Source organism: Python bivittatus, unplaced genomic scaffold, assembly GCF_059951505.1.
Source record: "Python bivittatus isolate LINGU-HERP-01145 unplaced genomic scaffold, Pbiv_v1 ctg000960_np1212, whole genome shotgun sequence".
In the NCBI taxonomy this organism is placed as follows: domain Eukaryota; kingdom Metazoa; phylum Chordata; class Lepidosauria; order Squamata; family Pythonidae; genus Python; species Python bivittatus.
Window position 1 is genome coordinate 2267319 of NW_028277124.1, and position 23955 is coordinate 2291273.

At 36.8% G+C, this 23955-nt stretch overlaps 1 protein-coding gene across 2 annotated transcripts in view; it reads right to left on the minus strand.

The window, feature by feature from the left end:
• Positions 1 to 23955, minus strand: part of ELP2 (elongator acetyltransferase complex subunit 2) — a 54091-nt gene that overhangs the window by 26370 nt on the left and 3766 nt on the right. The window contains exons 3-16 of one of the 2 annotated variants that reach the window (XM_088131605.1): positions 22480 to 22550; positions 19317 to 19473; positions 17909 to 17986; positions 16806 to 16870; positions 15523 to 15589; positions 14805 to 14948; positions 13981 to 14076; positions 13259 to 13359; positions 11689 to 11820; positions 9875 to 10024; positions 8013 to 8201; positions 6602 to 6671; positions 447 to 542; positions 261 to 318 (exon numbers count right to left, since the gene is read on the minus strand). In XM_088131605.1, coding sequence (XP_087987731.1) covers positions 261 to 318; positions 447 to 542; positions 6602 to 6671; positions 8013 to 8201; positions 9875 to 10024; positions 11689 to 11820; positions 13259 to 13359; positions 13981 to 14076; positions 14805 to 14948; positions 15523 to 15589; positions 16806 to 16870; positions 17909 to 17986; positions 19317 to 19473; positions 22480 to 22550 — 1474 coding nt within the window. Of the gene's footprint in view, positions 1 to 260; positions 319 to 446; positions 543 to 6601; positions 6672 to 8012; positions 8202 to 9874; positions 10025 to 11688; positions 11821 to 13258; positions 13360 to 13980; positions 14077 to 14804; positions 14949 to 15522; positions 15590 to 16805; positions 16871 to 17908; positions 17987 to 19316; positions 19474 to 21384; positions 21669 to 22479; positions 22551 to 23955 lie in introns of those variants that run through there. The other variant, XM_088131606.1, reaches the window with a different exon arrangement.

Genomic DNA, 23955 nt, shown 5'->3' on the forward strand with positions numbered 1-23955 from the left:
AAATGGCTTGAAGCATGAAGTAGCATTTCCCTTTGTTCATAGCTTTGCACTGAGGTCCTTCCATGAAGAGTGGGATACAGAAACTAGCTTTAAAAAAATACATTCATCTTTCTGGCCCTGACTTAACCTAGAACTCCAGATTTAATGAGAAAATTGTACTGTGAACTACAGTAGCGTTGAAATTACTTAAAAATCAAGGACTTTAAATGGTTGCCACATTTTGGGGGTATGTTTTTACATCTATAAACAAAGTAACTTACAACTTTTGGGTCTCGGGCCATAGTGTATTCTGCAAGAGGTGATCTTCCGTGGGAGGCTCTGGAAGAAATAATTTGATTCAGTATTGAACACTACTCTCCTTACCCTGAATCTGGTCGGTTTGTCAGCTTTCTGAAGAACCAGCTTTGTCCCAGAACTACATATTGAATTTTTAACATATTGCATACCTGACAGACTACATGGCTGAAAGTAATTTTCATGGTACTGGCTGGAAGCATTACTGAGATTTTCTTCTTCAGTTGTTTGAGCTCTCGTATCTGCAGCTGCAAATGGACAAATGTTACTGCTTTAAAGTCACCAAGTAGGGAATCTGCAAAAAGATGGCATCTGTTAACAAGCACTAAACAGAAAGAAACAACTTCAGTTTCCAGATAAAAAGAATCTAAATACAAGCTAAGCCATTATCTAAACAGCCTGAGTAGGAAAGTTAGAAGAAATTACACTGCAAGATAAAATAATTGGGCCTCATAATGCAAACCATGACAGGAGCTGGAATACGTTTAACCCTCACAATGGGATGAAAGAAAGAAGCTGGTATAGCAATACATTCAGTTTTCATTATAGACTCTTAAAAGGGGTCATGGTAGAAAAAACACAGTATGAACAAGACAAGACGAATGAGAAGCACTCATTCATTAATGGTGTATTCTTCAAAGTGCTGGACTAGTCCACCCTCAATTAAATATATTGAAACAAAAGAAAAAGAAGACAAGATTATATATCTGTGGAAGGGGGAATGGCAGCCACCCAGAATTACAATAATCAACTTATTACTTTAGGAGTGAGATTTACTCCTCAATAGATATGTATAAGCTTACACTACAAGGCAGTAATTCTATGCCTGTCAGGGTTAGGCACAACTTTGGATTCAATTCCAAAAAGATGCTTTGGAGCTTGCACATAGAACTCCTTTTTTTAAAGCACTGGCACCTTTCCCCAGGATTGTGTGACTGCCATGGACTGCCATTCAATTCTTGGAAAAGACAGAGCTGCTTTAAAGAGCTGCAAGTACTACATTCATGCTTCCACATGTTCTAAAGTGCCTTTTGGAACTGAATCCAAAGCATTGCCAAGCCCCAATGCCCACAAGTATAATCCACAGAACTCAATGAGAACTTCAAAAGTGTGGTATGGTAGTTAAGATGTTGGACGGAGTAGAGGAATCCAGGTTTTAGTTTTCCATTAGCCACAAAAGTTAACTAGGTGACTTGGGTTATTCACTCTTTCTCAGTACACACTATCATACAAGACTGTTGTTGGAAGGAATAACAGGTCTTGTACTTAGATGTATGTGCACACCACATAAAAATACTAACTACTATACCACTTCTGCATATGTAAAGCTGTATTAAAAATATAAATCTAATGGTTATACAGTACATTAGGGCTGTGCAGAGCTTTGGATTCAAAGAGGAAAAATTCCCTGGAGTGGGCAGGACATACTCAGATAGCAGCAGTATACAGGTACCCTCCTCCAGTGCAGGCTGATCCAGGAAAAGATACATTTGTTTTAAAAAGTTACCGACAGCTGCCATGTGAGCATCCCCAATGCAAGTCCAAAGGGATACATGCCCCTCCTATATATACCACTTCATGAAAAACATGTCAGAAACACTGCAACTACCTTACTCCTAAAAGTAAAAGTCCTATTGCTTCATTATCCTGTAATCTGTCTAAGAACACACATCATAGAATGGATTACAATGACATGTATCTATGCCGAAAGTGCAAACTCTGTCCTCAACAGTTGGGATATGGAAGGACAGGCAAGATGTTTAGCTGACGTGCCTTTGATGTCCCCAGGATACTCTTTCCTGGGAGAAAAATGCTGCACTTTAGGGAAATTGTTATGGTTAGATTGTCTGGTCAGGTTTTCCCTGAGGGAATCTCACTAAAAATGCTATACATATCTATATACAGAGCATTGAAAAATGTATACACAGCACACACAGCACACATCTTTGCAAATCATGCCTTCTCCTCACTCAAACATGTACACTCCCACCTGTAATAATAAACACTTTGCTAGTCTTGTGTAATTTCTTAAATTACCTGGATTGCTATGATATGCATGTTCTTTCTTTTAAATTCTCACTGAAATCCCAATGAAATTTCATTCCCAGAATCTGGCTAAAAGTCTGGGACATATCACTTTAGGATTTGTTTGGGTTTTTTCCTCAGGTAATGTTCAAACATTTATTCATTACTTATTCAGGGTTGAAACTTTCTAAACTTCAGTATGTTAATATAAGAATGCAGAATTAACTCAATTGTGTTCATTTTTAACTGCCCCATTGATCCAGAAAAGGGAGATCAAAGATCCTCTGAGAATCCTTATTTCTATTCCTCTACTGACATCTCTTAGAACCATTTAAGCTCTCTAGGCCTATTTCTGAAGCAATTAAAGCTTGTAGTTTCATAACAATTATGCTAAAATTATTAATAAAAGGAAGTTCATCCAAAAAAAGGAAACAACACATACAGAAAAGAATAATGTGATCTAGTCAAGATTGTGAGTCATGAATTATGACTGAATTGCTTCTATTCAAGAATTAAACTTTTCTGAAAATACAGGGGCTGTTACTGAATTCAAACAATATACAAACATGTGAAACCAAGAATTCAAAGCCCAAGTCTAGTTACCCTGCCATCATCTGCTCAAAGTCAACATAGTGTTAATATAGTAACTCCAGTGAACAAAATAAATTGCTCAAAAGAAATTAAATACAATAACCTACAAGGACCTACGTGACAAATAATGTACTGGATAAAGGAAAGCTGTATTATTAAGAACCTTGGGGTAACCCTTGTTATGCTCTTACATTTTATTTAAGTTATAATATGGCATATTTATATGCTGTGTGGCAAGTTAAAAGAACTCAATAGAAGAGCATATATGTAGCTCAGGGTTGAACTGTGGAGTTCTTGATGCTCCTCAGAGCTTGGTTATTTGCTTGCAGATGTTTCATTACCCAACTAGGTAACATCATCAGTTCAACCCTGAGCTACACATATTTGCCTCCACTGCTAACATCATCAGTGCTGATGATGTGTTGATCAGATGATGTTACCTAGTTAGGTAATGAAACGTCTGCAAGCAAACAACCAAGTTCAGAGAGCACCCAGAGCTCCACAGTATAAGAAATCATTCACTGCAATTTGTAAACCAGATTTAGGCAGGAGTCCCCAGTTTGGGCATATTTTGAGAGCATGAATTGTGGTCTCTTGCAAAATGGATGCCAAGGGCACAGCTGGTAGAAAATACCACTATACCAAAAGGGCAAACTGATAAAAATGCTTCCTCAATTACCGCTCAGATTCCCAGGATACTTTCTACCATGTTAATTTTCCTGCATCCTTTTCTGGGCAGCTGGGAAAACATCGGAGCAAACAGTGGACTTGAATCTCTGAATATATACAGGATCAAGAAGTAGGCTTTGAAATAAATATTATGCATTGCTTTGCAACATGTAAGCTCCCCAACCTTTTCTTTTTTAAAAAAACCCAAAACTTAAAACAATCTTTAAAAAATATCAAGTGAGACATGCAGCCTGATACAGGCTAAAGAGGATCTGAGGTTGGTGATTTAGCTTAGGTATGAACCCAGCCACTATGGCTTATTCAGCAATCCATGGTTAAAATATATTTTGGTCAGTAAAATGTGCATACCCAGCCAGTCTTAGACTTGATTTACTAAAGAGTCTACAATTGGCTGGTTACACAACAACACTGTCCAGCCCCTAACAGTAGTACATGTCCAAAGAAGCAAGATTAATGCATAGTCTCATGAATCAGGGTTAATACCAGGAAAGAGATAAGACAGCAGAATCTAGGAAAATAATCTGTAGCCATTATTTATTAATGAATATATATAAAAGTAGGGTCTCTGTGGCTTATTTTAATTTCTTTCTGCTAGATTTGCTGACAGACTGAAGCCTCGCTTGAGATATAAGGCTGAAATGTCCATCTGTTCTTCATTTGCCATGTTGTGAACAACTCTCCCAAATTCCCAAAGAATACCCTAAGTCAGAAGGCAAGGGTTACAAAAAGTTCACACTCACAAAACCAAACATTATGACTTAGCACAAGGTCCCATTCACACTAATCTGAGAGTAAGTTCCACTGAACTCAGTAATACTTAGTTCTGAAAAGACATGCAGAGGGTTGCACTGCCAGGGGGTTTTGAGACAGAAACAGTTGAATCATCAGGACCTTTGAGATCATTTGATTAGTTAGCCCTGTCCTATTAACTCAAACACATGGCTTCTCTTACAGTCTTAGAGAACGGCTACCGTCCCTTTCTTCTTAAGATTTTGGTGATGGGTATTCAGTAGGAGTATGCAAAATATTTTGAATTCCAACCATTTTGGAATTGAGATGCCCTGTTTCAAGTGCCAAGCAGGCTGTTTTGATCAGTTTGGAAGTGTTTTAAGCCCAAAACTGTTGTGTTTGAAACAAAGCTGCTTTGAGCTCAAAAGACTTCCAGAATTGTCAAGACAACCCACTTAATACTTGAGGCAGCTGTTTGGTGGACAAAATGAGATGTTTAGGGCTTGAAACATGGTGTTTCAAATTTGAGATGGTTTAAATTAAAAATATTTTCCATTTAGTGACCTCCCCCCCCTCAATGGTAACCAGCAAAAGCAGAAGTTACTTCATTTTTCAAATATTTTTATTTTTACAGGGAAGGTATTTCATCACCAGAACATAATTATGATAAATATGCAAAACTAACCATACATGAAATCATAATAACTAACTAAATGGTGAATTGGAATATATATAATAGAGCTGAGGAAAACTCAAATTGATTTGGAGAAAATGCTTGGGATCTCACACAGACCTCTGCTAATCATTAAAGCAGCCCAACATTTTTCAGGTTTTGAAGAAAGCCTGAAAAACAGATGCAACTGCTCTAAGAGGTGCAATGAATCAACTCCTTAAAGTAATCTCATCTTTTTTTCAGGCTTGGCAGAAGTTTGAAAAAGGTAGGTGGTTTTAATGAGTAACACTCATTATACTATGTTCATGAGAAGCACTACTTTCAAATCATTTCCAAACTATACACAGGTCTGAAGGAAGGAAGGAAGGAAGGAAGGAAGGAAGGAAGGAAGGAAGGAAGGAAGGAAGGAAGGACATTTAGATGCTGCAACAAACCATGGTTTAACATAATGGGAACAAGCACAGGTAACTGTGGAGTCCTTGGGGTTCTCTGAGCTTGGTTGTTTTCTTGCAAAGTTTCATTACCCGGCTAGGTAACATCTTCAGTGCTAAAATGGAAGGGGGTTTGTTCTCTGTTTATATACAGTGGCATGTTCCAGTCCAGAACATCTCCTCACCAGCAATCATCACCCAGATAAGCAGAGATTAACACTAAGATTATCACTAGACATAACAATCAAGCAGCAAACAATATTCTAATCAAGGAACTACCACAGGGAGGAAAAATAAAACAGAATCCACACCCCCACTAACACTGGTAGGGCATTAGTTGATATAATTAGTTTTAGTATTGCTTTTCCTTATAACAATCTGATTAATTTTGTGATATACTAAATTTGTTCAAACTAGATACCTTTTTATATTCTATAATTTTTATTACTCTAGTTACCTTCATTTTTCAGATTTCACTTTTAAGTTAATGTGTTTACTTAGTCCTCATATTAACTACTTCTTGTTTTCATTGGTTGGTTTCTTGGGGAGGGGGGTTATAATGTTTTGTTGAGTTGTGTTTTACAGCTAAGATTGTTCTTACTGGATTGCTATAAATTTTGTTATATAATTTAATCAGTTTCATAATCCACAAATTGAAGCTTGTTTATTTTAAACAGACCATATTTAATATTAACTACATTGTATATGTGTTTATACATTATACTTAAGGCATGGTTTGTTTTAACCACTGTTAACAAGTTACAGTGATTGAGTTCATATGTACTGATAAGCAATATACCAAACAAACTATCTTATGGTTTAAACTGATATGTAAAGCCATATTTTGCCAACTTAACAACAAAATGGAAATAGAAGTTTCCAAGTTTCTCCTTGTAACTAAACAAAATTTCCAGATGACAGAAACTTTTCACTATGCAGATATTTTGGACTGCAAGTCTCAGTATCTCTAATTATTTGAACATGCTAATTTGAATTATGAGATTTATAATCCTAAACATCTGGAGGACACTAGGAACTCCCTGCATCAACTAAGGATCACCCATTTCCCAGCTAATTTCTCTCATCAACCTGGACAAGCACAAATATGATCAAATAAGCACTCATATAAACAAATACAAAATTAGATACACATATAGACAAATATTACCTTGAAAGACAGCCTTATTGGACAAACCTAAGGCTGGTACAGTAGCCCCTTCTGGAAGATCCACCATTTGCTAAAAAGAAAAATGTTATTTATGATTATCTGAATCTTCTCATTTATAAATATAGCCTTCTTACAAGTTTGGCCTTCAATATAACTTTGCATAAGTCAAAAATCTAAAATGTGGTATATATGTTACTAAAGAATTTCTAGAAAAATCTCAAACTAATTTAAAATCTTTGCCTCAGTTTCAATTTTCCAGGTCATACAGAATTACATGACTATTGAGTTCACACATCATGATAACCCATATTCTGTTCAACCATGTTTATTGAATAAAGCACAGCTGTTTGGGTCTGTACCCCATATTATGTAAAAAACCATGGTTTTAAGTCACAAACACTGTCTTCACAAAACATCTTAAGAAGTAACAAGCATACCGTACAGCACAGATTATGAGCATAGTCTAAGAATTTTGATTTGTGACTAAGCAGATGTTCAAATTTAAAATTATATTCATGTCTCCACCAAAAGGAAGTTTAGTACTACACACTTTAAACTCAATCCTCAGCATCACTAAAGTAGTATTTGGCAACCATAGCTCATAGACCTAGCCCACGGAGTAGACCAGATCAGGAAGCTGACTCCACAGGAAGACTAGAACTAGAGTATAGTTCTAGAGTACAGAGTAAGTCCAGAGTATAGTTTTAGTCTTCTTATGGATTCAGTTTCCTGACCAGGTCTATCTCACAGGGCTGGCAATACCATTAATTCTGTCTGTGCCATTTTTGGTCTCTTCTGTTAAAATAAGAGTGGGAATGAGAGTCAAAGGCCTCTAGGAGCTTCTTGTTCCATTATTCTTTAAACTCCATTTCCAATTCCCCTCAAATAGCCTAAAACTGTAGTTTTCAGTCTGATTTTACCCCATTTTTGTCATTCTGGGAAGTTTTAGTGGTAGCAATGGGAACAGGGAGCCTCTCGGAGGCAAGCTATTCCTATGTCCACTTTTACAAATCTCAATAACCCCCCAAATTATGGCCCTAAATTATGCCCCAAAGAGGCTATTATGGGGCGGGGGCTTAAGAGTGGAGATGAGTGTGGATTGACTCATTGAGACATCTTGTTCCTGTTCTCCCCCTGCCCTCCCAAAAAAACACACCCTGGAAAAGGTTGATCCTACCCTCTCCAATGATATTATAACATTCTCAGATGGACTCCAAAAGGTCAGGAGGCTCATTTATAGCCCCTGAACACTAAAACTACAACCACCCTTGAAGTAAAGAATTTCTGAGTTCATTCAGTATTTCTGTAACCTATGTTTAAAAATGTGCTTGAATTCAAATGAGAGATGCAAACATCAAATGTAGCAGACAGCAATGTTTCTTCTTTAAAAGCCAGTGAATACACAACTTACCCCAGAATATAATTTCTCCAGAGATATTCCAGAAGTACTGCTGAAGTTTTCAATGAAATTCCTAGGTGCCGTAAATACACGAAGCACTTTCTCATCTGCTCCAGACACAAACTGAAACCGCCCTGTCAGTGCTATACACTGCATATCGTACCCATGGACTTGAGGTCTTGCCATTTCATGCCATGAGACCTAGTAAAAGGACCATCACATTTATACAAGTACCAATCTTAGAATCTATAGAGAAAAGTATCCAAGAATTTAAATGTTAAGTCCCATCAATCTATTGTCAATTTTAGAATTACATTTTGCTGAAAATACACATTCAGTTCATTTCCTACAGAAAATGCATTCTTGCCTTTATCCAAATCTCATTGGAAATGCCAGGAATCCCCTCTCATTAATAAATAATTGAGACAGACTCCTGGCATATCCAATACATCACAGAAAAGGACCAAATCCCTACCCTGTTCCAAAATACAACTCTGTCCCCCAGTTTAGCCTCCCCCTGAATTTTTCTTTAACAATCTGTTTTCCTCACTAGAAACAGAATATGATCAACACTATGTTGCATGAATAATGATATAATTAAGTGTAATTATAGACCATATCTTGTTTTTAAATGACTCTTTCCAATATAAACTTCTAAATGTTTATACTCATGTGATACTGTCATAATACCATAGTAGCTAACTACTGAACAATAGGAATACAATACGAATGCATTTAGGAGAGTTTAAGAAATGTTAAGAAAAGCTATTGCTCAGATTTCGTATTCTGCTGGGGAAAAAATCATTTGTTTTAGAACTATCAAAACTTGGCTGTAAAAATCCTTACAACTTCCAGGGTTAGAGATTTCTCTATCTCTTTGCTGCCATTCAATGGTCATCCAGATTTTTGCAGTTCAGAGATGCTAGCTCAAATCTATCTACAAGAGTTGTGCACAAAACAAATACATTGTGGCCGGGAAGTTTGGCATAATAATATCTTGGTTGTTCTGGGTTTTGGCAGAGCCAAATTCTATAGGATTCTTATGGGACAAGTAGGGCAAGCTTAGGGCACTTCTCCCCTCTTCCTCTGCAGGGTCCATGCACCAGCCTGGCCACCAATCTTCCTAGCACCTTCTTTTGCTGAGCTCCCTTTTGCCCTGTTTAGTGTTTTCACCACCCTTGAATTCAAGTCCAGCATATCCAACCGACCCACCGACCCTTCCCTAACAGCAACGTTAGCTGTGGTAGCTAAGGAGAACTAGGAAAGTAAGGTGCTGCGAAGCTCAGAGGGAGTCAGTTTGATACATTGTATTTGAACCAGTGGACTGGTCAGATATTTCATGTGACAAGAGCATGTGGCAGCAGAATAGCCAACTGGACTCCCTGCCCTCCCCTCTCCCAATCTTCCCAATGCCCTGCTCTCCCTATCTCTGCCTTTTTCCCACTCTGCCAGAACATATGTGTTTTAGGTTCATATCCAGATCAAATATGCACATCGTCAGCCTCATTAGGCAGACCAGACCAGAAAATCAACTCCATAGGAAATTAGAACTATAATTTATTGAGATAGGCAATAAAAACAGAATCCTGGAGTCTGACTATGCTATCCTTCTCCTCCTTCCTCCTCTCTCCTGTGAATCAGGGAGCAGTTTGCCTGAGCCGCTTCTGAATATTATCTTGCTTCCCAAGACTTAAAGAATGTTTCAGTCCTCTTTGTCTAGTAACTGTTCTTACCTATTCTATCAAGATCATCTCCCTCACTCTCTACACACATTGAATCCATGCCCAGAAAAAATACTCATATTTCAGTCTGGAAATGGACCATTTGAAACTAGCTATACCATCCACATAATTTCGCAAGCTTGCAAAAAATACCTCTGGGTTGTTCTCTCTTTTCCATGGAGCGAATATCCTTGTTGTTTGGTCAGAACCAACAGAGATTATAAAGTCTCCCTCTGGATCCCACTTCACATCTTGAACACAATTAAAATGGCCTGAAATCATCACTTCTGGAGCCCATTCTCTCTATTAAATCAAAAACATTTATATTGTAAATCCATGAATGGGGTAAAAAGTATTTGTTAGATACAGCATTCTCTTCATTGAAGAACTATATCCAAAGTTGAAAAACATTTTAAGTTTATTTATTTGATTTATATTGCACCTTTAATTCTGGAGCTCAAGGAAGTAGACATAACACTCCCTCCTCCTATTTTTTCCACAACAATCCTGCAAGGTAGATTGATCTGAGAAAGAGTGTGGCTGATCCAAAGTCAACCAACAAGCTTCTGTGGTTGAAAGGTAAATTTCAACTTGAATCTTCCCACTCCTTAAGCACTACAACACATTGATTTAACAAAACCTAATGGCCAATGAAGGATGGGCATCAAAAGATCACTGTAAAGGACAAAGAACCTTAAATGGCATCCTTAGATGATAAAACATGCCGGTTTTTTAAAAATGTTTATAACAAAGGAAACAGACACTTTTAAGCTGCCTGGGATGCACAACATTTTTGGGGCTGAGGGCCACACTTGGTCTTAGAATAGCATGCTGAGGTTGCACTCAAGAAAAGGAGGTGAAGCCAGGACTAAAACTACTTTTGATTTAGCTTACAAGTAGTCCTTGCTTAATGAATGCCTTGTTTAGCAACCGTTCAAAGTTATGGTGGCACTGAAAAAGTAACTTTACGACCAGTCCTCACACAACTGCTGCAGCATCCCCACAATCACGTGATCAAGATTCAGGTGCTTTGCAACTGGCGGGCATTTACAACCATCACAATGTCCCGCGGTCACATGATCACCATTTGCATACATCACACCTGGCTTCCGACAAGCAGTCAATGGAGAAGCCGGCAATAAAATCACCAGTCATGGTCACATGATGTCTCACTTAAGGACTGTGAATGATTTGCTTAACAGCGGAGGCAAAAGTGAGATCATAAGTCCATCACGGTCATGTGATATCTCACTTAATGACCGTGCCACTTAGCAACGGAATTGCCAATCCTAGTTATGGTTATTAAGCAAGGACGTGTACTTTTAAATTTAATTCACATTTAAATTTAATTAAAATGATATGGCTAATGTGGATATTCCCATTATCTTTACTTACCATTTCTTCTCTCACACTAAAAATCACAGTACAGAAATACCTCTGGAACCTGGGCCCAAATCTTCCAGGGACCATATGCAGCCCTGGGGCTTCAGCTGTAGAATCCTAAACAATAGCTTGGGAACAGACTCTGTCCAATGGTACAGCAGATACTGTTCAAGCAGAACATAATGAGTCCAGATCAGGGTGCTGTAGTAAAAACGAATTCAGGTAGTGGGCCTTAAAAGGTCTCTGTCACAGTCCTGGGAAAGCTCTGTTGCGGAACGAGATCATCCGGGGCCAGATGGACAAAAGCTGATCCACCCAAAAGTAACTTCACAAAGCCATTTGTTTTTCTCACCCACAAAGGCCTACAAGTCTATCCTAATTATCCAAACTTATTTAATTGAACTTGTTTGCTATTTATCATAGTTCAGAAAGGAAAAAAAAACCCTCCTCAATGCTGTAACTTATAAAAGATGTTTAAAAATATATAATTTGTTACATGGAATGAGCAAAGAGCCATTTTTTCCAAAGAGCCATATAAAGATATTCTATATATGCTTTTGTGATAGAAATAAACTCTCTCTTGCCTTGTTTGCAGAAGTCTGTTTCCAAAGATGAAGTGCTCCATGGAAAGCGTGAGCAAGAATCATTGAGCCATCTGGGCTGAACTGACAGTCAAAAAATCCAAGCGTATTTCCTCCTACTTCTCCTATTCGGACCTTTTGAAAAAATAAGATACAATATGCATGAATGTGTGTGCCTTCTCCCTACTAATTAAGGACTGTGAGGAAAAGGTATATGATTCAGAATTACATCCAAAGTGAAGTTAAAAGAATGTCATTCTAGAAGTATTCAAATATCTTGCGCAATTAAAAAACCACATTAATACAGACCTTTTCAAAATAGAGGCTTGCAAGATAGTTGCAAGAAGTATGCAAGTTCATATAAAATGAATAATTGTTTTGATAGTGGTATGTTTCCCTAGGGGCTGATCAAATGCTACAATATTAACCAGTCACATAATCAACCTCTAAAAATTCTTTCACGTATTTTTGCATGAAGGCAGTTACTTTTAAATGCTTCGTTTACTTGCCAAAATCAAAGGCAGCTTGCAATGTAAAAAGTGCTTCTTCAAATGGTGCCTAATCCATTTGATCCAGACTGATTTCCTGCAAAACAGTTGTTAAATGCTAAGCCAGTTCCACCCTTTCCCTATCCAGTGTCTGTTTTCATGTGCAACTCATGCCAGATTCCCTCGTGACTATGGTTGGCTAGGCCAGTTTCAACAAAAGTTCCAATTTAAAAAGAACCCTAATTTGTACCTGGGTACATGCAACTCAAGACTGTGGTTAATGCCAGGCAGGGAAATCACTTTAGAAAGGAAGCAAAAGAATATGCACAAGCCTGGGTCACAATTTGCAAAGTATGTTTTTCATTATTTTTATTAAGGTCAAGATGCAGCAATGGGCACTGATTGGCTTAAAAAGAAAAAGTAGATGAATTTGTTAGAAGATAGACTATCATTGATTATCAATCCTGACAGTAAATTAGAGCCTCCATGTACAGAAGGAGCATACAATTGAGTACTGCCTAGAGCAGTGCTTCTCAACTTTGGGAACTTTAAGATGTGTGGGCTTCAACTCCCAGAATTCCCCAGCCAGCCATGCTGGTTGGGGAATTCTGGGAGTTGAAGTCTACACATCTTAAAGTTCCCAAGGTTGAGAAGCACTGGCCTAGAGACACCTGCTAGCACAGTTAGAAAAGTCTTGCATTCATCTTAAAATAACACCACCTTATTTCCAAATCTTAATCATAATACCAAAAAGGAAAACATGTGAAGTTCTTAATATTTACTTATTTTTAATATGGTTCCATTTAAATCCAGAAGTCACCATGTATTTCAAGGAGAGAACCTTCTTCACTGCACAGTGTTCCTAGACTTTATTCCTCATCCTGATGTCCACATGAAAACCTTAGCTACTGTTTTTAAGAGGAATCAATCTGTTGCTGTTCTGAACATTGAAGCATGTTTCTTCTTTGCCTTTCCACTGAAGAAATTAAAATACTTCTTGCCTAAAATCTTTGAGCCTTGGGATTTAGTTCTATATTTCTTTTACTTTGGTATCACAAACAGAGGAAATGAAAAACCACATCTACCTGTTCCAACCACACTCCAGATTCTTCATCTGGAGACCACAGGATCACAGTTTTGTCCATTGAAGCAGATAGCAACCTCATTGGCTGTTCCATCCTGCCATCTACAGTATCAGGAAAAAATATCCTCATATAGTATGATATGTTTTCATTCATTTTTATCAAATATAGTTTTTTATCACATCTGAAGAAAAGCAAAAAGTTTAAATAGGAACTCTACAAGGACACCACACAGAACAACTATACATGGCTAAAGTTGGAAGAAAGCTCTCAATTTACAATGTCCTCAAATATGTGCATGGACAAAAATTGTGTAAACTGAATCCTAGATATTGTGAATCTTCAGTGGCTGTTTTACAGGATTATGTTTACAGATTGTGAGTCTTTTAATCAAATTGCACAAAATTCAGCCCTGGTCCTGAGGGAAGAACATAATCTTGCCCAAAGAATCAAATATTATTGTCTCTCCCCTGTAATTAAATGCTACCAGATGCATACAAAATGACTTCATATACTTTACTTCCCAACCTCTGGTGCACAACATCGACTCCCACATAGGGTGGAAAAAAACATGATGTGATATGTCATATCACACATTTTAAATTTCACATGCTATGGGACAGAAGGGGGAACTCAGCATCGAGTTCTCCATTTTGGCAACAAATTCCACATTCCTTGTCATATCTATCAGTAGCCCAAATTGGAAATCAAATACTTCTTCCTACCTTTGAAACATGGTGGCTGCCAATGAATTCCATATACCCAGTTTTCATGGCCAGCTAGCACTGAGTCCAAGGTAACTGCAAAAGATTTATCTACACCTATCACAAAATAAAGTAAGCAAAAAAGAGAGTGAAAAAAAATATTCCAGGCTGTTTTTAAAAGCACCAAGAATGGAGTTCACCTTCTTTGTATTTGAAACTAGATGTACCAGGGTAATAGCTTACTATCAGAGAGTCCCACGCAGCAGGTTGCAAGAGAATTCTGTTACATTTGTTGAAATCAATCAGAATGGAAAGCAAGTGTCAAAGAGTAAATTAATTGTCAAGACTTATCTAGCCATTGTATTAATGACTCAGCCTTGCAAATAATCATATGACAAAAAATTTATGACCTTGTGCCTGTGAATTCATCTGTGAAAAAAAGATATGATGGAACCAGAAGGCTTCTGTACATCCAAGATGCTGGAGGCAAATACATATTTCACACATAGACAAAATGTAACACACCTATGACATGGAAAGAAAAAACTGTATGCTCATTCACTATATTCAGGTGGATGTAATAATTTCTATTCAATTTATAGAAGACATTAATGTAAAGAATATATCACACCAAAATTAAATTCATGTGCAGAAATAGATATCTGTGATGTCATGGGGGCACCAATCAAGTTAGTTGAAAGAAAACACAGTGAAACCCACACTGTTTCAGCTAATTAATAGCACACTCTTCCACAATACATTAGAAGAATGAGAAATCTTCTCTTCTACTTAACCATGCTACAAACATTTTTATAGAAAAATCCAATATAAAATAACAGATTTACCATCATTATTTTTTATGGTGAAAACATTCTCTTTCAACCTAATAGTATCCTCATCTTGGACTTCCCCAAACAAGGAAGTTACATGCATCTTCCAGATTCTTATCAGACAATCCTGAGCACAGCTTGCCAGATACAGGTCTCCATCTTAAAAAAGAAAAGTTAAACCACTCATTGAAGAAAGAGTTTAAGGTGGAAATTCAGTGCCCCAAAGAAATCAATATTTACAATGGTTAGTTGCTAAACAAAACTGGAACTTTACTCTTTGCAATGGTTCATGTCTCCAAATTACATTATATTATCATGTTAACTAGGAAGTTAAGTAGGAAGTGCCTATTACCCTTCAGGCCCCCATGAGCGTCTTACACAGGGTTTCTCAACCTTGGCAACTTTAAGATGAGTTGAAGTCCACACATCTTAAAGTTACTAAGGGTTGAAAAACACTGCTCTTACAGATAGAAAGAGAAGGCTCATATCTTTGATAAATGGAGAAAAAAAGCATAACTATTTCTATGATATGAGCAATAGTTTCTAGTGATTGTATATATTCTGATGTTTCATGAAAGAGCAGAAAAAACAAAAAAAGTGACAACCAATACAGAATTCAGTTTCTCAAGAACCTCAGTATTATTTCAAAATACGTTAAGTGCCTAGCTTTTATGGCTGCAAAACTTGAGAAATCCCCCCTGAAATCTCATAAACCAGATTGAATGTGATTTACCACAAATTGCCCATTCAACTCCTCTTATCCAATCTTCATGTCCATATAGTAGTAAAGATTTCTGAAACTGAAACAAGTAAGGATCCTCAATATAAACATATCTATTGCAATTTTCCCCATTGTAGTTTGGGGGTTCTCTAACATGTAACTTTGCTGCTAGACACAAAAGTAGCTTTGGTGCAACAGGGCCTTTTTGCAGCTTTTCTGCTTTTCCTGCTTTATTAGTCTGACCATAGATATCTCTATCTTAGTAAAACTCCTGACTGGATTATTGCAGATTCCCTGATCTCAGTCCCCCAAATGTGTTGCAAGTGCAACACCAAGGCTTTCATTCCTCATATGGATCAGAATTCAGAGTGTTCCTATATACCTTCATACATCTGGAGGGTGTCAAGCTGGGAGCTACTACAGTGTGTTTTGCACAAGCTTGCTTTGGAGCGCAATGCAACTGCTTAATTCTGACTGGCACTCACTTCTATCCTGTATTGGTAGAGCTGCATATGCTTCCTAGAGTTGCCCACATGCATCCAAGACCCCATGGAAGCTTTTTTTTCTCAGTAGTTCTGTTACTTCCTGAGCTGGCAATTCCAGTCAATGTGCACGGGGAAACCGCCGTGCCCATAGTTGTTTCTATGTGGGGTGCCACAGGGCTCAGCAACCTTTCTCATGCAATTTAATATTTATGTTAAAATGCTGAGGGAGGTCACTAAGTATTTGAGGTAAAGTATTATCAGTGTGCTTATGATACCCTGCTGTACGCAGCCACTCCAGGCTCTACCAGGGACGCTATCAAAGTCCTGAACCAGTACATGGAGGCTGTGAAGTATTTTAGGCAGCAAAGCTGCACAACTGCCTCAGTTCATATCAGGCCAATCTCTGGCTGAAGTAGAGGACTGGAAATGCAGCGGGAGTCATTACATCTAACAAGGCCTTTAGCCCCATCTCCTTCCCTTCTCCAGGTTCTCCTCTGGAGAAAAACAAATTAACCTCTATTTAACAGTGGAATCCTAATAGATTAACCTGATATCAACAAATGAGCCTGCTTCTAAACAGCTTTCCTTAGGCATGAACATGGCTGATTGGTTATCAAATCAAAGCCTTCTAACAGCTGAAGATTGTTATTGTCAAGAAATACTATCTCTGAAAAACCAGAGATTTCAAACTTCCCTGAACTTGAGTCTCAGGAATTAAGCAGGGTATAAAACTTTGTAGAAATAAATAAACCAAAAAAAGAAATACCACAAGAAAAATCCTGTAGACTAAGAAGCAGAAACAATAGCTACCTCTCCAGCCTGTTGTACATATAAATGAATTCTGCAGTCATCACCACCACAAGCCAGTACTGGTACTGAAACAAAAGAAAACAGAAACAAGATGATGCGTTTATGGAAGAGGAAATGACAGCTAGTAGTAAATCCCATTCAAACTCTGTGGAATTTACTTCTGAGCAGATATGCATAAGCTTACACTACAAGGCAACAATTGTATACCTATTAGGACTAGGCAACACTTTGGATTCAGTTCAATTTCAAAAAGGCGAAAGCTTTCTTTAAAGCACCTTCATCTTTCCCCTGAACTGTATGGTAGCTGTGGAGGACTGTTGTGCCATGCTTGGAAAAGAAAAGGCTGCTTTAAAGAACTGCAGCCAGTACAACATTCAAGTTCCTGCATGCTCCAAGGGACTTTTTGGAACTAAATCAAAAACACCACATAGACCCCATACCTGGAGATATATCCCACCAAACTCAATAGGAACTTCAAAGATGTGATGTAGTAGTTCATATGTGGGAGTCTGAGAGGAAGGTCCCGAGTTCTACGCCACCATCAGCCACAAAAGCTCACTGGGTGACTCTGGGTCCATCATTCTCATTCTCTCTCCTATTACACAGGACCGTTATTAAGAGGAATAATAGGAAGAGGGAACACTATGTATGCTGCTTTGAGCTCTTGACAGACAGGACATAAATCCAATAAATAAGGACTGCATTGTACAGTTTTATTAAACAGATTCAAGAAACTCAGTCTTAAATAAGTGTCAAGTCACACAAAAGTCCAAGGACAGGCCATAAAATGTGCAATAAACTTAACAAACTAAAAACCTAACTCTTTAGAGTTTTTCCCCCAACAACAACAAAAGATCAAAATATCTTGCTCTAAATCTCCATCTTAACTACTTCATTTTAGTGTGACTTCAAGAGGTTTTAAAAAAGGAGGTGACAGGCTACCTACCCAGTGAATCAAAATAGGTAAAGATCAATCATGTCTACCGTAGCAATTTATAGGATCAGATATTAGAAAACTAGCTCTTAAAAAGACAACAGGCACGTGCACTGGCACTGTTAGGTATTTCTTCCAATGATTAAAAAAATTACATAGCCACTCTTACTGTCATTGCCTGGCAAGAAGGACAACGAAACATCCATGACAAATCCATTTCCAAACAACAATGTCTGAAGGCATTTAACTAAGGAGGAGAAAAAAATAAGGTTGCATTATACACAGTGATCACTGCAGAGATATTTAATAAAAAACCACAGAAATTAGGTACTAATTATTAGATTCAAAGGCAAAAATGTGCTTCACAGCACAAATGTAACACCCTGTCTCCAACTCCTTAAAGCAGCTGAGCCTTTCCCCATGGCTGCACAGCTGTCACATGATCCCTCAAAAATGCATTTGGTTTAAGGAGTTGCAGACAGATACTACACGTGTATCTTCATGTGCTCTGAAGCACCTTTTTGCCTTTGAATCTGAAGTATTACACAGCTTTGCTATCTGTAGTTATAATGAAATTCAAAATTTACCCAAGACTAATGTGAAGAGTTATACAACCCAGAGAAAATCAACAACAGAGAAGCTGGTTTTAGTCAAGAAAAGATGATAAAGAGAAGTCAGAAGGCATCACAGTATACAAAGGAGTTTATGACTGCAATGGTGATCCTTATTTATCCACAGTACCTGATTTTTAAGAGATATAATGCCCTTGAATAGCAATTGGACTGATGCTAACTTATTTTCTATAGATGCTTGTGACTCTAACCCACAGTGATTTAGCCAGATTATAATGACAAAGATTTAAAGGGTATCTCTTTTTTATTCATCTATAACAAACAGCTTTCTAGACAGCAAGGTCTGAAGGGGACTTTAGTCACAGATGTTTAGAAACTGGTTCATATGGATGTGTATGAACTTTACTTATTTATTCTTTGCATAACAACTAAGCTGTATTTCCATGGCAGTAACAAAAAAGAATAAAACAAATATGGAAGTATTTCAACAAATCTGAAATATGGTCAAAATATGAAGTATGATGATAAAAGCACTAACATCTGTTCTAAACCAGCTGCTACAATCTGTAAAATGTAGATTATTGCAAAAATAGGAAGGGAGGGTCTCTGCCAGAAATGGTCTATATTTTTGCAAGGAGGGCATTTAAAAATGCTGATCCCATATATTCATGCATCTCTGCCTGGTTGGGGATGGGGCCTATCAGCCAAGCAGTGCAGGGAGATTCACTGGGGGGAAGGGGGGGAAATTTCACCTTTCCTTCTCTCCAACTCTTAATTAAGTCCTCCCCAGCTGCTATCTAGCTTCAAGTCTATGCAAAGTCAAAGAAGTTGATTGGAAGACTTTGGGCTAGAGCCTTCTCTCAGCCTAACAAGGTTATTGTACTGGGGGTAAAACTGGGAAGGGGTTAGGTGGAATATAAATTTAATAAAAAGATAGATAATAGACTGCAGAAGCAAGCTGGAATATGGGGGGCATTACTTAAGATACTGTTTGATACAAGTTACCTTCTGTTCCTTGTCTGGACCAGATTTTGACAGTAGAATCTGAAGCTGCAGAAGCTATTAATAGATTTGATCCTATTGTGGATTCATTTGTCATGTAAACAGCATCTATGGCACAAATTGCTTCAGTGTGACCTTCAAGGTGAACATCATTCACAAGCTAAACAGAAAATTATGAGATTACAAAGAAGAATAACCCTGAAATTGAAACCACATTGTCATGCAATTGTACAATTTTCAGCTTTGTGCAGTCATGGAAATAACTGGAATGTTATACAACTGTCACAGGGAAGTTTGAGCAGAAAGAATAAGTAGCTCTATAACTGTGTGCTCAATTTTTTCACTGAATTAGAAGTCATGTACCCTAAACAGCTTTCTATTTGCAATTTATATTAGGCAGTGTTTGGGTAAAAACTAAAATTTTATTGTGTTAAAAAAAAAGATCCTTATTTCGATACCTTTCTGCAGCTATTCTAAAAGTTCTGATAGAATATTAAATGAATTAAAGGGTTCAGGTAAATTGAACAAAAATGTATTTGATAAAAAGTTTTAAGCAGAAAACAACAGAACTGATTTCCTGATTAATAATAATAATCTTAGGCCAAATGTTGGCTAAGTCATTTAATGTAGCTTCAGAGAGCTTCCTAGGTGCCATCTAGTTAAACTGTGCCTTTTTAATAAAACCTTAATTTCTTTTTAAAAACTAAGTACTTCTCTTCCACCAGTTAATGATATACAGGAATGTTTTTGGGTGAGTGCATGCATGTGAGGAGTTTTGCAATTGCATAATATTTTTCCAATCATATATTACATATTACCATAGGAGACAATATTATTTATTTATTTATTTATATATATATATATATATATATATATATATATATATATATATATATATATATATAAAAATATATATATATATAAAAATAAAATCTATGACTACATATGTAAAATTTAATTTTATTATAGTAACCCTAACAATCATTAGAGTTGGGGGGAATCATAAAAATGGGAAAAATGGGGAAAAATTAAAAACAGATTATGGAATATTTTCCATATATGTAAGTGCCATATACTAACCCCTAACCTTCATCCACCAAAATAGTTTCTAAAAACAATGTAGGCAGGAAGTTTTTAAAGTAAGCCCATATACAATTTGGATCACTATAATTACTAAATACAGTGACCAACTCTCAGTTCAAGGATGAGAATGTATTTCTTCCTTCAGAGAGTGCTGATATTTATTTTCTGAAAAGAAAGAAAGATTTGGTCTTTCTTTGCTTGTGGGTCACCTTCTCTCCTTGATTCAGAGATTGGTGACTTTGTTTCTGTCATCTACTAGGCCTCAAAGTACTGGACATAAGAGAGGCTAGTGGCAGCACCCAGTTATTTTATTTCATTAGATAGATAGATAGATAGATAGATAGATAGATAGATAGATAGATAGATAGATAGATAGACAGACAGACAGACAGACAGACAGACAGCAAAAACAAGTATTGCAGTATTTTAATTTTTTCCTCAATTTTCCCTTGTTTCCAAATGAAAGAAAATAATTTATCTCTGCATCTCAACTCCTTAGTATTTCTCTTTAAACTTTCATTTCTGACTATATTTCTAGGAAGAAAGGTACCTTATTGCAAAAGGTATTCATTTCCTTCACAAGCACCAGGGAAGTCTGCAAAGTATGGTAAAAAAAAAAAAAAAATCAAGTTGGCAGCCATGACAGGGTGATTGAAGCTCTGCCTGGTTTTTATGTAGTCACATCTTGACTTTTTTTACCATACCTTGCAGATACTCCTGACAAATACACTATTGTTTTCACATCTACATGCCTCTAGGATCAATGAAAACATGCAATTTAACCATTGCTGTCTTGAGATTTGTCAGCAGCCCTTACCTAGCCCTTGAATTTATTCAAACAAGACAGAACACAGTTCAGGCAAATTTATTTTTCTCTTCTTCCATCAGAAAAACAGAACCATACAGACCCAAGTTCAATCATGCCTAAAACCTTCTTACTGGACATTTGAACAAGAAAATGAAAGCAGAATGTCACTATTATATTTACTTGGTCACGCTCAGGGATAGTGGGAAATGAATTCTCTTAAGTCCTTCAGTAATGTCACTGGTTTCCAATTCCAGAAATGCCTTCCTAGTATTTTCAAATGCATGATAAGCTGTGTCACATTTCATAATCCCAAAGTAGCATTCCTGTTATTGTAGAAGAGATGAAGCTGTTCTTCTGCACAGCACAGTTATTTCTCCCCTTGCTGCTATAGCATCTGGCAATGTTTAAAGATGCAAAAGAAGAGAAGCTTAAAAACAAACTCACTCTTTTTCTTTCCCAGCTCCTTTTTTTCTTTCCCAGCTTTTTAGCAGGTTCCAAAGAAAATAGGGCTGCAGTATTAAGGCTGATTACCGAGGATGCTGCTTCTCAAAGAATCAGAATAATTTTGTACTATAGCTCAGGCAAACTATATTTTGAGATTCTATGTAAGCACAGCATGTGGCACTAATTACACAGTTCAGATTCCAGAGAATCTCAGGCATCATTTTAGAAAACACAAGTTTCTAATTCTTTGTGATGCAAATATAAGCTTTTAAGGAGGTCTGTTTAGATTTTTTTCCTTTTACATTAAGCACCGACATTCGTCATATGTACAAATCAGACACTTATACAGGTAGTCCATGTTTAGCAACTGCCTCATTTAGCGACTGTTCACAGTTACGATAGTGATGAAAAAGTAACCTTACGACCAAGCCTCGCATTTACAACCTTCACAGGTCTGTAAAAGCAAAGGAAAGCTGAAGTAAGATTAGTGAAGAACAGCTGCAGTTTCACTTAGCAACCTCTTCACTTAATGACTAAGTTGCCGGTCCCAACTGTCATCACTAAATGAGGACTACTGGTATAGCTATATTTCATTTCATAGTGTTTCTCACTATGAAAAAAACTGAATTCAGATAACTAGCAGTAGTTCTTTTGCTTTGTGTGACTGTTTAATACAACACAGTTGGAGTTGTGTATCTTTGACAATATTGCAAAGGAGGTAATATCAAGAAGAACAGATGATTTTGGAAATTGGTCTCTTTTCTCTTTTGACTTTTTAAAAATCACTTATACAATGATGTTGTCTTCACTTACCATGATATTTCTACATACCTTCTCATTTTGAATTTCCCAAAGAATAAGAAGTTTGTCTGACCCGCCAGATATTAATTCCATCTCATAAGCTGTGATATAGAGGGATATAAAAAGACTGAATAATCCAAGTCAAAATTATTTTTCCAAATACTAATCTGTTTTTGAGCAGTTCTTTTTAAAATCAAAAACTATTTGCAAATAATTGTAGAACAGTCAGCTGCTTTTGGTTTATTTTTTCCTATCATTTCCAAAGAGAGAAATAGGAGCTCTTGCACTCTAAAGATAATAAATCAATATCCTCCAACTTGATTCCCTGCTAAAATGTAACTCTCAAAATACCTAGCCAGCATATTTTATAATCATGTTACCTGGTAATTTTAAAATATGATTCCAACACATCTGGAGTCCAACAGATTGAGAAAGGCTACAATAAATCCTGAACAGAATCTCACAAATTTACTAGAATAAACTTTCTTCATTCTATCTGCTTTTCACTAAACAGCAGGTCTCATTAATTTTATATATATAGATATATAAATACACAGAGGTTGAATTAAAAGTAATGTCTCCACCTCCATAACTTTAGTTTAAATAGGGATATTTTAATAAGTGAAACAGGAAAATAATTCTTGAACAGAGGTCTTTTGTTATTTTTATTTACTTATCCACATAATCGTCATCATTCAACTACATACTTCACAGTGTCTTGCTTAAAGTGCACTGATTACTCACTGCAGACTTCCATTTCATGAACTATAGCAAAACAACCTTTTCTCACAGTAACTTCCTACCATAGGAAGTAAAAGAAGAGATGCCAAAGAACATGTCAGAGCTTCTAGAGCATGATTTTTATTGTATTTTTATTGTATTTTAATTAATATTTATTCTTGTTTTACCGTAAACTGCCCAGAGTCACTCTTGAGTGAGATGGGCAGTGACTAAATTTGAAATATAAATAAATAAATATAAATAAATCAGTACTGCCATATCTTGATGATTTATAACATTAGAGGCATTGCTTTTCATTTAACCTCTGTGTGTGTGTGGGGGGGTGTTGTATGGATTATAGTCTTCTCAGCAGATATTTTATTTATTCATTATGTGTTATATTTATACACACCAAATCAAACCAACTTACATCTTTCCCTCATTTTCCACATTCATAAGAATGCTATCAATAGGAACACCCCATGGTCAAAAGCTTAACCCCTGGCATCCTGGCACCCCAAGAATCATAAGAAAGGTCAGTCTTCAGCATTAAGCTGTTAAATGTTGCACTTTTGTGACTAAATTAAACCCATTGTAGAATAGGCTATGTCAATTTGTAGTTGCTATCTTGTCTGCAGGATTCCCTAATCTTTTTCACCTGATGCACAAATTTGGAATTCTGAGAACATACTTGGGGAGTTCTTGCAAAATTTAGGTGGTCTTGTGCCTTGTACATTCATAAAATGGCTGCTGTGGATAATTTAACAAGTTACGAAGCATTATTTT